Here is a 16,015-nt window from a genome sequence, read left to right on the forward strand (position 1 = left end):
AAAAAAAAAAAAAATGTGTAACATTCTATCATAGCTGATAACATTGAAAGTGTTCTGTCGGTTCCTCAGTTTCAACTTCATGCTTTGGCTGTTGGCATTGTTAATTTTATAGAATGTTGAGATAATCAGCTATCCCTCAATTATTCACACCTCCTTTAAGGGCTTCTGATTTTGCCAGTCTTCTAGTATTGTTTCAAGCATCTTACACATATCTACGTTAAAAGAATTGGAATTTCTTTAAATTGTGCTTAATAGATAAGCCTACTTTTTATTAATGTTACTGCCCTCTGTTGGATATCCTGTCATTCTTACTTGGCTCACTTATCAGAGTTTGGCAGCTGCTGAGTAGAAAGGGTGAGAACTCTGTCCTTAAGGCAGATTGAGGACTGTAGCTTTGTCTTTGCAGAGATGAAACTACTTAGTGCATAAAGACTGTATTGTTTTGAGGGTGGAGTAATATGCTGTTCCTCACCTGGTTTGAGTGCATGAATGCTGTGACATGAAGACTGAAGACAAATTCTATGCACGTGCTGTGTATTTGCCTTTGCTCATTCATTTCCAGCCTTTTTAGCCCAGTGGGTGTCAGTCTCTGAAGCTTGCCTTCATTCATCCCATTTCATACTGTCGGGAAGTAAAAGCAAACATTATAAACCAGCAGAGAGCAACTAGGAAGGAAGTTACCTAGAGTTTCCTTGTGTTTGCCTTATAATTGATTAGGATGGGCTGCATTAAAAATTGTTCAGAAAACATCTTTCAGAAACTTCCTAGGAATGTCACATTTACAAATGTCAGGTACAAGTTCATGTATCCTGTCTCATGTGATCATGCCTCTGCAGTTCTACTGTTGCTGTTCTAAAAATGTAGATTTGCTTTATATGTGTCCTCTAATGTCTCTATTTGCAATCTACAGCTCAATGTTATTTACAACACAAAACACACTGATCGAAGTCTCAGATCTGTCCAAAAACAGAAAGCTTTTGACTTGAATGTTGATGTAAAGGATGATAAAGATGATATGAACCATTTGACCTTGAATGTGTGCACAAGGTAGGTAATTCTGTTGGAGCATGTCATGTTACTTAAAATGAGGTGAATTTTTCTTTTGTTTGTATGAACTTACTAGTGTATGGGAAATAAAAATGCAGTTAAGGAGAGAGTAAAAGAATTACTTCACTGAAATGACAAAGTTAAACTAAGAAACAATTCGTAAGTCAGTAAATACAGTGAGAGTTTGATGGGTCTGAATAGATCCCTCGTGCAGAATAATCTGTGGTCTGATCTTACATGCTTTTTTAGTGTCATGCACAAACATCATGCTTCCCTAAATGTCAGAGTTATATGGAGGAGTTTGTGTGAAATACAAGTAAAGGCTTGAAAGCTTCTTTGGTGCAAATACTTCTTAGGTATATGGAAAACCATGGATAGACTTGAACGCTGAACCTGTATCTTCCACATTCTAGTACCAGGCTATGAGAATTGTGCTGTAACTTTCATCTTTTGTGAACAGACTGCTTTGCTTTTGATATAGAAGTAGACACCTCCTTTTTGTAAAAGGAGAAACAAGTCTCTGAAGTGCTGAAAACATAATGAAATAGAAGTACTCATTTTTTATTCATCTCTGTTAATAAACTTTATAATGATAATGATAAGTTCAACTGGATTTTTTGTCTTTGCAAGTATTTTTTGTGCTCTTTCATTTACCCATGTACTGTATTTTTGTGATTCTAGTATTACAGTATAATGTAAGCAATATTCTAGAGGTTATGAGGTTAAGAGGTTATGAGTTTTGTGTTCAAGCTAATTTTATTCTTTCTCCTAAATAAGGGAGGGTGGTAGAGGTGGGAACACCTGTGATTATGTTTCTTGCTCAGTAAACATACAGTAAGAACTGAACAGAGATTGCTGAAGTATCATCTCAAGACACATCTCAAGACAAAACAACTGTATAGATATTACATTGGTAGCAAGTGATAGAGCTGAGAACATACTGCAAATTTCTAGGTCATTAAACAGTTTATTTCTTTAACTGCTTTGTTGTCTCATCTCTGTTTGCTTTGAAATTGTCTACATGTGTATCTAAACCAAACATATGAAACTGTTCTTATGCAGTTTCCTTAGTAGTCCTGTCTTATGTCCTATTAAAGAGCACTGAGTATTTCACAAAAAACCTTCGGTGTCTTGCTTTATATATGGATTTAGATTTTTTTGTCTTTTTACTTATTATCTACTAGCATTTTGACATAAGAGCTCTCTTTGTATTAAAGGATCTCATCTCATCTGCTCTTTGTCAGTACTACTTCTTAAAATCCTGTTTACTTCTTGGGATATTATAATGAGTTCCTTGTAGATGTGGTATTTGCAAAGTACTATCTGATCCACCATGTTCAGTCTTGCTTTTCTTTCCTTTATATCCTCTTTTTATTATTTATTTAAACTGTGAACTCATTATGGCTAGAATATTTTTGTGGTCTGCTTAGGCTAGCTGTGACTGAAGATGAGGCCTCTAGGTGACACCATCATACAAATTATCAGCTATAGTGAATATGATGACAGTATGGAGATATCCAGGAGGCACAAAGCCAGATCCTGTTTTCATGTGTTTCCGGTAAGAAATTCAGTGATGCAGATAGTGAGCAGGGACACTAGAATACACAAGAACTCTTGAAACAGTGAGCTTTTTCTCATTTAAAGTTTTCTGTGAAGTGTCAACAGCTTTTTTAAGTCCAGCACCAACTTCTGACATGTTAAGGGCTTACATAATGGTTCTAGGCTAAACTTTGGCTGAGCATCCTGAATTTCTAGCTCAGTGATTTGACTCAGGAATATAGACGGAAAGGGATTCATCTCTCTGGGAAGGCTCTAGGCTGATGTCTTAATTGCAAAGTGTTCAAAGAATATGAGAACATATCCTTTATGTTACAATGATGTAAAATTATTTCAAGAAAATACTTGAAATGTTAAGACTCATCAGCTCTATCATGAAAAGTGGAACAGAATGTTTTCTGTTTTTATTATTTAAATTGAGACTTGATCTCTGGTTGCCTGTCATTGATTCTCTTGTCATCTTCTTCCCTCCCAAGTTCATGCATTGTACAGAGTATACGTATTACTTATATTAATTCCTGAATTAGTTTACAGCTAGTCCGTTTACTGTCTTTACAATGTGACATGGCTTTTTGGTAGCAAGCCAAAGCAGGTAAATACAAACACTGCTGAAATCTCAACTGATTGACCTATCTGTCAGTATGCAGAGTCAGGTAATGGAGGCCAGCTTGACTGTGGTTTTCTCACTCTAACCTGCAGACTATTCTACCTCGTCTAAACCAGCTTTATAGTGATTGGCTATGGTCATCTCAATTGAGTGTCAATTCTGACCCTGGATCAGATGATGCCTCATTTGTGGTTAGAGGAACTTGCTCTCTGTCTGGGAGGCACATATGCAGGGTTGCTGTTTTCTTCTCCAGTTGGTCTTATCATCTGCACGCTATTTTCAGACACGCAATGCTGATCATTGATGGTTCTACTCACTATTCTTTCTGCTTTTTACTACACTAACTGGTGTTCTTTTCTCCTCTTTTCACCTTTCATAACAAAATAATCTCAGTTCTTCTGAGTTACAAGTTTCAAGTAGTTTTTAATTTCTCTCACTGGTCATTCTTCTCTTTTCGTGGTATTTTTTTCTTTAATAATACCATTGAGTTCAAGAGGTAATACTGTGAGCCACCCTCAAAGCTGTGTCTCTTTTTTAGAGAGCTGGAACTAGAGAGCTTCATAACTTCTAGGGTGTATCTTACTTGGCAATAACAGACTGGTTATTTACTTGTTGGTATTTTGGTGGCACTCCAAGATACCTTAACAGGCTGGGTATTTTTCTCTCCTCTCATTGGTAATTAAGCAGAAATAACTACATGCAGCTCCAATTCAGTTATTTGTTTTCAATAGCAGCTACTTTGGTGCAACCCGTCATCCAACAGATGGTTTCATTTGTTTCTAATCTCATGAGCCAATTGAAGTCAGCAGTCATACTTTATTTCTTTCACAGTCATATCTGTGTTCAATCAGCCATGCTGCCAGGCTTAACAGCATTAGTTTGAATGCAAGTCTTCCCTTTTTTTAAACCGTTCAAATCTACAAAGAAATAGTTTTCTTCAATTACTTTCAACTAATGTCAAGCCTTCAAAATGAGAGTTGGAGATGCTTTTATTCTAGTATAGCAAAAGTCATTTACATGCCAAGGGAGGAGGGGGAATTCTTCTACCACCTACTTAATTTGAAAAAAATACAATCTTTTGCAGGTCACTTTAGTCTCATTCGTTACACAGGGCACCGTAAATATATTTTGATAGTTCCGCTGTGCACCGTGGCATATAAACAAGGCCTGCTCACTAGAGCAATGCTTTTAAGTTCAGGTTGGAAGAAAATATAATAAAAAGAATTGCTTAGGAAAAATGAAGGAACTCAACTTATTAAATTTTATTTTTCCAAAACTGAATGAATAACATGGATTTGCATTCTAAATCTCAATCTTTGAGAAACAATGTGATTATTATTTTATTAATGGAGCCACCAATCTGTATCAAGGACCTATAAAAAATCCTTTATTTCACCCTCCAAAAATGAATGAAAGCAAGACAATGCATCTGTAAGTGGAAGCATGAATGTTTCAGTTCAAGAGTTCCTAAGTGGTTTCTTAATTACCTCCTTTGATACATGTGTTTAATTGCAATTTTTCCTTCATATTTGTGATAAATTTACTCTTTAAGATGCCAGTGAAAAGATCCTAGTGGTGGCAGCATAGTCTCTCATGATTTATATACTGTAGTTTTGTCAGTGCTGACCCTTATTTTTCATATGTGGTTGAAACTAGGCAGAAACATAGAAAAAAAACACGGTTATGTCTTTACTGTTAGAAATTTTCCTGTTGGCATTTCATTCCATTTGTTTCTTAGTATTCTTGAGTATTATTTCTTCTGTACTTGAGATAAAATGATTAAAGTGTTTATTTAGAGAATTTACTGTTACATTTCTACTAAAAGTTTCTTGTTCATATTTTGTAAAGGTACTTGGGGTCTGATGCATCTCCCAATAGTGGTATGGTCCTCATGGAGGTTGGCTTACTCAGTGGTTTCTCTGTGTCACCAGATTTCATTCCATTAGACAATACAGTTAAGAAGATGGAAAAGGAAAATGGAAAAGTCAACCTATACTTAGACACTGTAAGTTGCAAATAACAGAGGAATGCTTTTAGAATGATCCTAAGCTTGACTCAACTTAAATTCAGAAAGACCATATGACTGTATTTTTCAACAGCAGCTGTTTACATTGAATGAATTTTAAAAATTGTTCCAATTTTTAAAAGGAGATTGATGGGATAGATACAACTCCATTTGTAAGGGGTTTCTAGACTGCGCCTCTTGCAAAATGATAAAAGCAGACTTTTTAACAGGTCTGTATTTTGGCCAAAATAAGTTTAATGAGCAGTTTTACATACATCTTGATTCCAAGCCTTATAAATAAAGTGGACTTCCAGTGAGCTAGAAGTCCTTATTTTCTCCATGAATCACCATCATCGTGGTTCTCAGGATGTTTTTCTTCTGTTTTTCTAGCTAAATGCAACACAGTTTTGTATGGATATTCCGACTGTAAGAGACTTCAAAGTGGCAAATATTCAAGATGCTTCTGTGAGTGTAGTGGATTACTATGAACCCAGTAAGTGTCATTCATTCCAAATGGATCCTGGTTGTTCAGAAGCTAAAAACGAAGTTTCTTTCATGGGAACAGGACAAATTTCAGTGAAGAAAAGGCAAAATTTACTGAAATTTACATTTTTTTCATCAAACTGCTACTTATTTTCTAACAAATAGCTGTGTTTTCTTGTATACATTTTTGCTGTCCTAATAGATTGGTTTGTCAGAAGGTGCAAATTGTTATAACTTGTCAGCTGGTATAAATTGTTTTCAGAACGGCCCAATGTATTCTCCAAAAGGAACTTCACTGTGGTTCACTTACCAAGCTAATGATTGTCTTTCAAATAGTTTTTCCATCTGTTTCTTGTTTAATCAAAGAGTCCTACACTGCAGAAAAAGCCAGTGTTTTGATTTGTATAGTTATGTAAAAAAGACGTACATGGGAAAAACAGTTTCAAAGGGATTTTTAATTTATTTTTATTTTTAATAGTGTGTGTTTTAGAGAAAAGCAGGAATGTACAAACCCCTCGACCAAAGTGAAAAGGAAAGAAAGATTACAGGCTGTTGAAGATCTTAGGTTTTCTTTATAGTAGACGGCTGTAATATTTTAAGGATTTGGACCTGGTTTGAGATAAGGCATAAAAAAGCTGTATTGACAGTCTTCTTCATTTTGATTTGTTTTAGCGTAAGACAAAAGACAACTCTATAAAGCGTACTTCTTCAGATGGCTAAAAATCACATTTATTCTACTTAGGCTGAGAAGTTTACTCAACTGTAGAAGTTTAAGTTAAAATAGAGAAGCAACAAATGTATCTAAACTATCCAAACCCAGGGATAAGCCACTAGGACCCAAAACAAGTTGGAGCAATTTTTATTTGAGACAAGCTTGTAACACTTAGAATCCGTGGCTGAAACAAATTTCCACACTCTTTCATTTCTGGGAGGAAAACTGTGGACCTAATCTTTTAAGTCCTAATCTTTTAGACAGGCTAATGAACATGTGTATGAAAAGTCCCATATAAATGCATAGGTGTAAATATTGTTATTCGGTTTAAATATATTTAGAATTCATATATTCTCAAAGAATAAATAAATATTCATTTAAATATAAGAATGAACATCCTTAAGGACTAAAATTTATGTAATGTAACCATTGCTGCAATAGAAGGCTTTAACTCTAAGAAAAATATTGCTTCAAATATTATTTTATGAGATTCCACTTCTATTGCTGCATAGCATAGCTGTATTTTTAGTCAGCATGTACGCATATGCCACGAAAGTGATTTCTTCTGAGGGAATTCCATCCTTTTTAATTCAGGAATCTGCTTTTATTTTATTCTATTATTTTCCATCACTCTCATAGATGGTAAACCAAGCTGCGTGAGTATATTTTATGTGATGGTTACAGTCATGTCTGATTTGATTACTTCATATTCACAGCTGAGATGTCTATAAATTATTTATGCTCTGGCATTCATCAAAAAAGGTACAGTTACATCATAGGTATTACAGCTAGCATAGGTGTGAGATCTAGTCAGGATGCTATACAGTGGTGCTAGCAAGACACTCCTTCAGGGTTAATACGTACCACAAGTTGGCACATTCAAATGACAGGGCTGTTCTTTCACCTGACTTTGTTTAGAGCCAGTTGGGTGTTACTGTTAGATAAATGTTAGGCTCCACAGAGATGTCTTTTATTTTTATATTTTTAATCTCTGATGCTTGAAATTGAATATCATTGCATGTAGAAAAAAAAAATATGATTGCAGTGTCCCTCATTGGAATGAAATCCTTCAAACCACAAAACCCATTAAGGGAAAGAAACTTTGCAAAAGCTTGTTCTGCAAGCAATTAGCACGCATTGATATTTTTGAAATGAATACAGCCTTCCAGGCTTCTAGTTCATTTGGCTGCGTGGGAACTCTTCAGAAAACTGGAGGACAAATACACAGCTAGGTGAGATAGGCAGTCCCAAGTTCAGGAAGCTGAAGCTCCCAGACATAATACTGAAAATAAGCTTCGGTTATGAGAAACTTTGATTTTAAGTGACAGAGTCTGTAATGTGCCTGGTACAGTATCTAGAATTCCTTTATCACAGAGGTTGCTGACTAGGTAGGAGAAATTTCCCCTCAAAACATGTGACTAGGCTTTCTGAACTGATTGGGTCTAACTTTTGAGAGGAGTCTATGACTGTATGCCTACCACCTAAGTGTGAGTATTCTCACCTGAGAATATTGCGAATGTTCGAAGCTTTGTGAAAAGAACGAAGATTAATGTCTAGGCTTAAATACTCATGCTGCAAATTATTTTGCAGTGTATGGCTAGGTGTGTGTTAGAATTTAGTGCTTCCTTTAAAAGAGCTCTCTTCGTGAATTTAATCCTGTAAACGTATTTCCTTTCTCAAGATACACTGCTGTAAGATACTATGTTTTTATTTTTTAATTACATGAAACACCTTGAATGTAGCTAATGTTTAAAGGCATAAATATCTTTCTGCAAATGGGACTTCTCCAGAAAACGTAGCATTTCAATAGTTTCATTACAAGTATTTCTGGAAGAATTGGCAGTCTGTGTCAAACTCCTTTAAAACTAAGCTTTGAATTTCCAGCTGTTGGACAGTCCTCAGAAGTTCATTAACTAATGTTAACTAACCTTTCTAAACAGGGAGAAGAGCAGTGAGAAGCTACAATTCAGAAGTAATGCAAAGCATAACCCCTTGTGACTTCTGTGAAAGTGACTGCAACCTTTGCCACCGAGCTGGTTCTCCAGCCCTGCTTCAGCACTCTTCCTTGGCTTCCTTGTTCTGCGTGCTGTTTGTCCTTCATGTAAACTTGATGTGCAGTTGGGTGCTGTAAGAGAAAACATTGCTTCACATCTAATGTTTCCATAAATTATCCAAAGAAAATTTTATGTTCAGATACTAGCCTGCCTTCAGTGATCACAGTGACCTAACTCCTGCTGTGTTCAAGGAGAGCAGGTCTGGCCCATATGGTAAATTTCTGGCTGTGCCAGAAAACTTCTTTAAGTGTCTGCTGGAAATACTTTCCAAGTGTTAGTTTCATATTGAAGTTATTTTCTAAAGAAGCGAAGTTACTGAGAAAGCAGTTTGAGAAAATGCAAACCTAGCTCCCCACTCCGGCTTCCTTTCATCCTAGCTTTCATTTTTGCAAATATATATTTAGAAATATACATTACATTAGTTTACATTGCTCTTCTGAAAAACCACCTCCTTCCCTGGTAAACAGAGCATTGGGAGCTGGGTATCAGAGCTTGCATTGTTGGGTTCTGCAGACATGACACTTAATATTAGTATTTAGCTTCTCTGTATGCTCTCATGGGGAGAAATATAAAAAATAAAAGGAACTGGCTTCAGAGCTGATCCATGAGCCAAAAAGGACTGCGTTCACAAACTGCTGAACATTCCAGAAAATTATCAGTCTTTTTTAAATGATTACAGAGAAGCCAGGTGAATTTTTTGCCAATTTGTGATTAATCATGTTTGAAAATAATGCCTCCGGATGTTTTCATGGATTTTACGCTGCAAGTCTTTCACTGTAAATCATCAAAGAAGGAGTCTGAGACTTTGTTTTTCCACGGTTCTCTTTCCTTGTGAGAATACTTGTGTTCCCTGGCATATTTATGGCCACTGGGATGAAGATTGCCTTGATCCTTGTCTGCTTCAGGAAGTTTTCTGGAAGTGTCACTCTTTAGGGGATCGTTTATGTCTTGCGTAGACAATATACAAGTCTTTTTGACAATATAAGTGCCATAACTCTTCAACAGCTGCTCTGTGCCATGTCAGCTGGTTGACTCTGAGTGCCATGTGTTCGTGTAAGTCCTGTTTTTGTTGATGGAAAGGTTTTTAGGAGTTGTGAGCTCCACATGCATTCTGTTCAGTGAAACACTAAACATATTTGTATGTTTACATACATCCTGGTATATTTAAGTGCCTTGCTGGAGTGGGAGGGAAAAGAAGGATGGTGAAACCTTTTTGGAACAGCAGCCATTTACACCCAAACCTTCTCTTTGTGCACTGGGAGAATTATATGGATGTGGAAATGAGTACATTTGAGAACCCTACCAGTGAGCATCTTCCTGAATGAAGCTCTTCACTGTCTGGCAATCATTTTAACCTTTTTGCAAACTGCCTTTGATATTTAATGCTTACTTCTTTTTAACAAGAAAGCCAATAACATTTCTGCTTATTGAAATGAAGTTAATTATTGTTATGCTGACTATAAGAGTTAGAAATTTTAAGGCTATTTTTCTTTCTTTCATATCTTTCAGAGACGGAGTGTGTATGTGTACACATGTAATTATATGGTAGTCACTTTCCTTGAGCAATTTCTAATTTTTATTCAAATTTTGCTACCGCTTAAAATGTATATTTTTGTATTTTATGCTTATGTGTATTTTTGTTCAGAAAAGGAAATTAGATCATGGTAGCATGGGAAGAGGTCAGAATTTCTTGAACCCTGTGCCTTTTTAATAATGAGTTATAGCTTTTTGACTACAAATCTAGTTTGGGTGTTATTTGTTCTACTTTACCTGTACTTAGAATTTGAAATATTTTTACAAACTTGGAATTCTGTCTCTCTGACAGAGTTACGTTTTTTTTTGTAGTCAGTCTGTGCTTTTCACTTGTCATTGGTGCCCCTTGAGTAGTTGATTAGTGCCTTATGAGTTTCTGTGCTGCTCTGATCCTCTCAAAGTGATATTGTATGTATTGAAATTCAAAGCACTATTTAGTTGATAGAATGCAGATGTAACCCCCTTGTAAGACATGTCCTTGCTTATAGGGATCCAAAGCTAAGTGAAGCCAAGATAGAAAAATGACATGGATTTTTGTCTCAAACTCTTTACTCATAGGATTGAATTGTGTCAAATGTAAGATGTGGAAAACGTTCACATGCTAACCTAGAATATCTTTCACTATGGGTTTCAATTCCTGATGAAGTAGGATAGCAGATAATCTTTTGCCTTTGGGGACAGCAGCCTTGACATCTCATTTGCTTTCCTTTGCTATAATTTCAAGAACACAAAGCTCACATGCTTTCAGTTATGCTATAGGTAGAGCTTCTAAGGCAGACATAGATATCTGATTGATGTTATAATGAAGAGGTTTATTTTTTACCGCAGATGTGCTGGAAATAACCTACTCCTTTGCAGTAGATAGGAGGAATATAATCATAGTTTTATTTTGCACGCAGTCCCATCTTCCTGAATACCCCCTGAAGAAAGAGACTCAAACTGCTCTGCCTAATTTCAGAGAGAGCAACTTTTATTAGTATTACCTTGCATTTGTTTTTGAGACAAACAACATATGTTTTTAAATGACTCTTGGCTGTCTTGTACACCCTAGTAAGAGGCATCAGTCATAATCCACTGCGTCACAGAAATTGTTATTCAGTGAACAAACATCCTTTCTTATTTTGTTTGTTTTCTATAATGTAGTATTTCACTTCAGACATCCAAATCTGCTCTGTAGTAAGCTACTTTAAAGGCACCATGTACAGCATGACTTTAAACAAATGTTTGTGTTAGGTGGCCTTAACTTCCATACACTGCTGCCTTGAAAGATGCCTTTAGTCACTTTGCACTGTGACTATTTTCTTGAGTAAGTTGCAGAGGATTTTGTATTGCATGTTGGCAGTGAATGGGACAGAGGAAAGGCAATATTATGTGGCACAATGACTCAGTGTTTTCCTCTTTGTCGGAGCCTGTGCATAAATGCTCATTATGTGTATTTTTTCCACTCATCTGTACAGTCAGTTCTTGATGTTAGAAATTACTAGGAAATCTTTTAGTAAAAAGTCTTTAGGAAAACATTGAACAAAATCTTTAAAAGCTTTAAAGTGGTGCTAAAAGCAGTCGGGAAATGATATTTCATAATGGAGTCTTCCTATTGCATTGCCTGAACACTTTTTGTGTGGTTGCTCCTTGTTTGAAACCTGAGTACTCTCTGGTACATCCAGTGCTCTTTTCAGCTCTATGTTACCAATGGATAGTCTATGTAGAACCATTAACCTCATATTAAATCATCAAGAAATAATCATTTATTTAAGACTGGCTTTAAAGCAAAACCTTAATGCATTTTAAAGGATCTCTCTCCTCTCTTGACTGCCATCCTCCATCCCACAGGTGAGCTTTTCTGTACAGATGTCTCTGTGTATGTCATCTAGAAGCCTTCTGTGCTGAATGCTGGTACACAACAGGAAGCGCTTGTCCTGTGACAAGTGCTGCGTAATGTGTTCACAGCAACTTCAAGTTTGCCAGCACTGCTCAAATGCCTGGTTTGTTTACCAGCTTGATATCTTTGTGCCCCATTTACTTCTCAAACAAGAGCTTGTGGTTGTGCAAGAGGTTGTGCACATCAGTGGCACACGATAAAGGAGAAAACTAGCCACACCAGTGCAGGAGAAACTGAAGAGTCAGGATCCAACATTACTTGCCTATCTTTGGCTTGAATGTTGCTTGTTAAAATTGGATTTGAGTTTTTAGAATTGCTTTCAGTAAATTTTCAAAATACTGTCCTAACAGTATTTCTCCAAATGTGTTCAGGTCGGTATGAATTTTGACAATACTTGGTTGCAAGCAGATTTATGTAGAAAGCATATGTATGTATATAGATAGCTGTTATATAGGCTCCAGTGTACTACTGTGTGCAATCTATGTGCAATTAAAGCATACAAGATCTTCAAAAAGTAGCCAAACATTGTATGATATTCTGTTTTGTAAAATACAAATCTAGAATTTTTGGAAAGATATATGTGGAAAGCAACTGATGCCTAATGGAATCATTTCTAGATCTCAAACACTAACCAAAAAGGACAAAATCACCCATATTATTCAATTTTAATGGTCAATGATTTTCCTTATAGCTTTTGTTTTTGTGATACAAATCTTTATTCAGTAAACCATCTTTGTGTAAGTACAGAGAATACTTTCAGTTTTATCACCAGTAATTTATAGGTAAAAATTTTATCACTAGTAATTTATAGAAAAAAATAAAACAGCAGTTTTGTGATCAGGCCTTTTGAGTTTGTATTAGATTCTCCTTTACCCTATGTCAAAATAAATTTTACTTCATTATTATTTCTTATTCAGTTTATTGTACTTTTGTGTGCCACTTGAAAATATCATTGCACTAATGCTATTTTATGCAATAAGGTCTGACATCGTGCTGTGTTAGATAAATCCAGTGATCATTTTTCCTAATGGGTAGCTTTTTCTTATCGGATGCATTGGAGCATCATTTTTATATGTGCTATTGTTCAATCACGGGAACTCCAGTGCTAAGATTTCTCTTCAGTTTCGTATGATGCGTTTTGTTGATGTATTTCTTAGTGTTATCCAAAAGCTTCATCAGCCAGCTCAGATTTTGAGGTGTTATATTATAAATGGATTTCTTGTGTTGAATTCTAGTATTGTTAGATTGGGTGGAATATTAATATGATGAAAAATATAAAAATGCTGGCTCAAGGGAAGTGGCATAAATGCAGATGTAACAAAGTAAACTTTAACTGTCCTACTGGCCGTTGCATCTCTTGTTTTTCTATGTCAAGCCTTAAGCAATTTAAACTAAAATTCTTGGCTTCTTGAGACATAGACAGAAATGCACTTTGATCTATATTATGATCATCATACATAATTTCACTTTTGATCAAAACAGAAATAGTTAAAAAAAAAAAAAAAAAAAGGAAAAAAAAAGTAATCCTTCTATAATCTGTTTCGAGTAAATGGAGGTGAAATAGCATGGTTGTGTCCTTTCAATTAACGGAACAAATATTAAGGAATTAAACTGATTTACAGGATTTTGAAAACTTGTCATTGATTTATTTTTCTTCAAATAAAGATTACAATAGTTATTTTTAAATTTTATTAAAGATGAATTTTAATAATAATATGTTCAGTGTTTGGTTGTTGAATAATATGGTTGCTTGTAGGACATGACTGTTTCTGTACTCTGTGGACTGCTGCTCATTCTCAGCACTTCTTAGGTGCTGCCTCACAGGTATTTTAAAGCTTTATGGAGCTGCAGTGGTGGGTTTCCATGGTTGAGCTGCTAAACATGACCTTGCAGAACATTATCTGGGAGTTTTCTGATGAGGAATTTCCACATTCTAAAAACATATTTTACTCGACTGGAAGTCATCTTTAGACTTCTCTCAGTAATTTTTCAACAGTGTTGGGAATTTGGAGAAGTCTCAGTCAACTGGAAACTGGCAAGTGTCCCATTTTTCAAGAAGGGCAAGAAAGAAGACCCTGGCAATTACAGATCATTCTGACATTCACAGTTCAATGCCTGGTAAAATTACAGAGAAGATTATTCTGGGAGTTACTATTCTGAAGAGTATTCTGAAAGACAATGCAGTCATTAGTCACAGCCAACATATGTTTGTGAGGGGAAGCCCTGTTCAACAAACTTAATTTTGTTTTATGACAAGATTAGCCAACTAGTTGACCAGGAGAAGCCAATTAATGTAATATTTTTGGACTTCAGTGAAAGTTTTAGTAATGTCTCTCATTCTATCCTTCTGGAAAAAAATGCCTAGCATACAGCTAGACCAAAATATAATGTGATGGGTGAACAGTTGGCTGAGGAGTCAGGCTCAGAGGGTTACAGTAAATGGGGTTACATCGTGCTGGTGGCTGGTCACTAGTTGGATTCCCCAGGGCTCCATTTTAGAGCCAGTTCTCTTCAATGTTTTCATCCATGACTTGGTGTATCTTCAAGTTCTGCATCTAAGTGAGTTGTGCTAGAGACTAGCCTGGGAGGAGCTGCTCAATCCCTGGAGGCTGGAGAGGCTTTGCACAGAGATCTTGGCAAATTGCAGGGGTGGGCAATCAGCAACTGCATAAAGTTCAACAGGAGGAAGTGCAATCCTGGCTCTATTTACAGACTGGGCAATGAGAGGCTGGAGAGCAGCCCTGCAGAAAAGGATGTGGGGCTTCTGGCTGATGGCAAGTTTAACCTGAGTCAGCAGTGTGCCTGAGCAGCCAGAAGTACACTGGGGTACAACAGACCCAACACTGCCACCACGTGAGGGTAAGGGTTGTTCTGCTCTGCTGTGGCTGTGTAGCCTTATCACGAGCACTGTGTGCAGGTTTGGGTGCCACAGTATGAGAAAACCATCAAACTGTCGGAGAGCATCCAAAGGGGGGCTACAGAATCCAAGGGAATAGCATGGAACCACATAGGGGGAGAGTTACGTGCGGGTTATGGAAAGGTTCTTCAACAGAGGGTGGTGGGTGTGGAACAGGCTGTCTGGAAAGCAGGAACTTGAATTAACTTCAATCCAGTCAGTGGCAATACACGTGTAAATCTCTCCTTTGCTGTGATTTTTCATATGACAGTATGTGTGAGCACTGCTAGGCCTTGTGCTCCTGCGCTCGCTTCTTTGGCCTGTGTGTATCTGGTGTTGTCTCATGCTTTCCTGAGAGAAAGCAGGCTCTTGTGATTTAAGCAGAGCCTGCCCTTTGGCACGTCTGCACAAGTTTATTGCAGAGGTGTCTATCCATATATTGTGGTTCAAATAATGTCCTGTTATGGGGAAATACCAGAATTTATTTTGATAGAACTTCAAATAGCTCAGTTGTAAAGATCAAGAATCCCCTAAATTAAAATTACTGTATCAACTTTGGAAAAAAATCACTTCCAACTTTCCATCTATTTTTTTCTTTTTTTTCTCACCTATAGTATTCCCAGCAGCCCCAGATCTTGCAGCAAAAACCCCAAACCAATGTATATCCAGATGGCAGCACTTGATAAAAGACATGGAGTACTTCAGCCTTGTTTCTTGGTTTTTCCTCCCTTTGTATAACGGCTTAAAGAGCTGCAGGTTTGCGGGGTTATGATTTTTGCTCAGTATGAGAAGATGACACAGCAGTAAAAATACTCTGCCTAACCTTATCACCACGTGTTTTAATTGTGTGTTCTTACCCTTAACTCATAACTTATGCAGATGTTTCTTTAACAAAAGAGAATTTCCCACAATGGAAGATGCTGTCATGGTTTTTCTGCTTTCTAAAAATATATTCCTTGATGCTCAATAGAACACGTGTCTTCACAATACTTTTCTAGAATTCTAGTGCCAAATATCTACCATTTGTTCTTGCTCCCTTTCTGCCTCCTTTCTCCCCATTGCATGATGGCCAATGAGAACTGCAGCAAAGAGGGACTGCTGAATGTGGGGAATGTGCATTTTCTAATGCTGTGAAATGGTGAGTTTCTTTGCGGGCTTTGCTTGCTCTGCAAGTTATCCTTTTTTTTTTCATTTTCCCTTTGATACCTTTCATTTTCAGCTTAATTATCATAACTAGTGTAT

The 16,015-nt window shown here is 36.6% G+C and overlaps 1 protein-coding gene across 1 annotated transcript in view; it reads left to right on the forward strand.

The window, feature by feature from the left end:
* The window catches only part of CD109 (CD109 molecule), an 83,478-nt gene extending 67,814 nt beyond the window's left edge, over nt 1-15,664 (forward strand). The window contains exons 29-32 of the mRNA XM_042824828.1: nt 911-1,047; nt 5,060-5,216; nt 5,607-5,709; nt 8,352-15,664. Of these exons, the coding sequence (XP_042680762.1) occupies nt 911-1,047; nt 5,060-5,216; nt 5,607-5,709; nt 8,352-8,542 (588 nt within the window). The 3' untranslated portion in view covers nt 8,543-15,664. The remainder of the gene's footprint in view (nt 1-910; nt 1,048-5,059; nt 5,217-5,606; nt 5,710-8,351) is intronic.
* The last annotated feature ends 351 nt before the right edge of the window (nt 15,665-16,015 follow it).

Source organism: Centrocercus urophasianus, unplaced genomic scaffold (assembly GCF_019232065.1).
Source record: "Centrocercus urophasianus isolate 14NV4802_14NV808 unplaced genomic scaffold, USGS_Curo_1.0 seq_10, whole genome shotgun sequence".
NCBI classification, from domain to species: domain Eukaryota; kingdom Metazoa; phylum Chordata; class Aves; order Galliformes; family Phasianidae; genus Centrocercus; species Centrocercus urophasianus.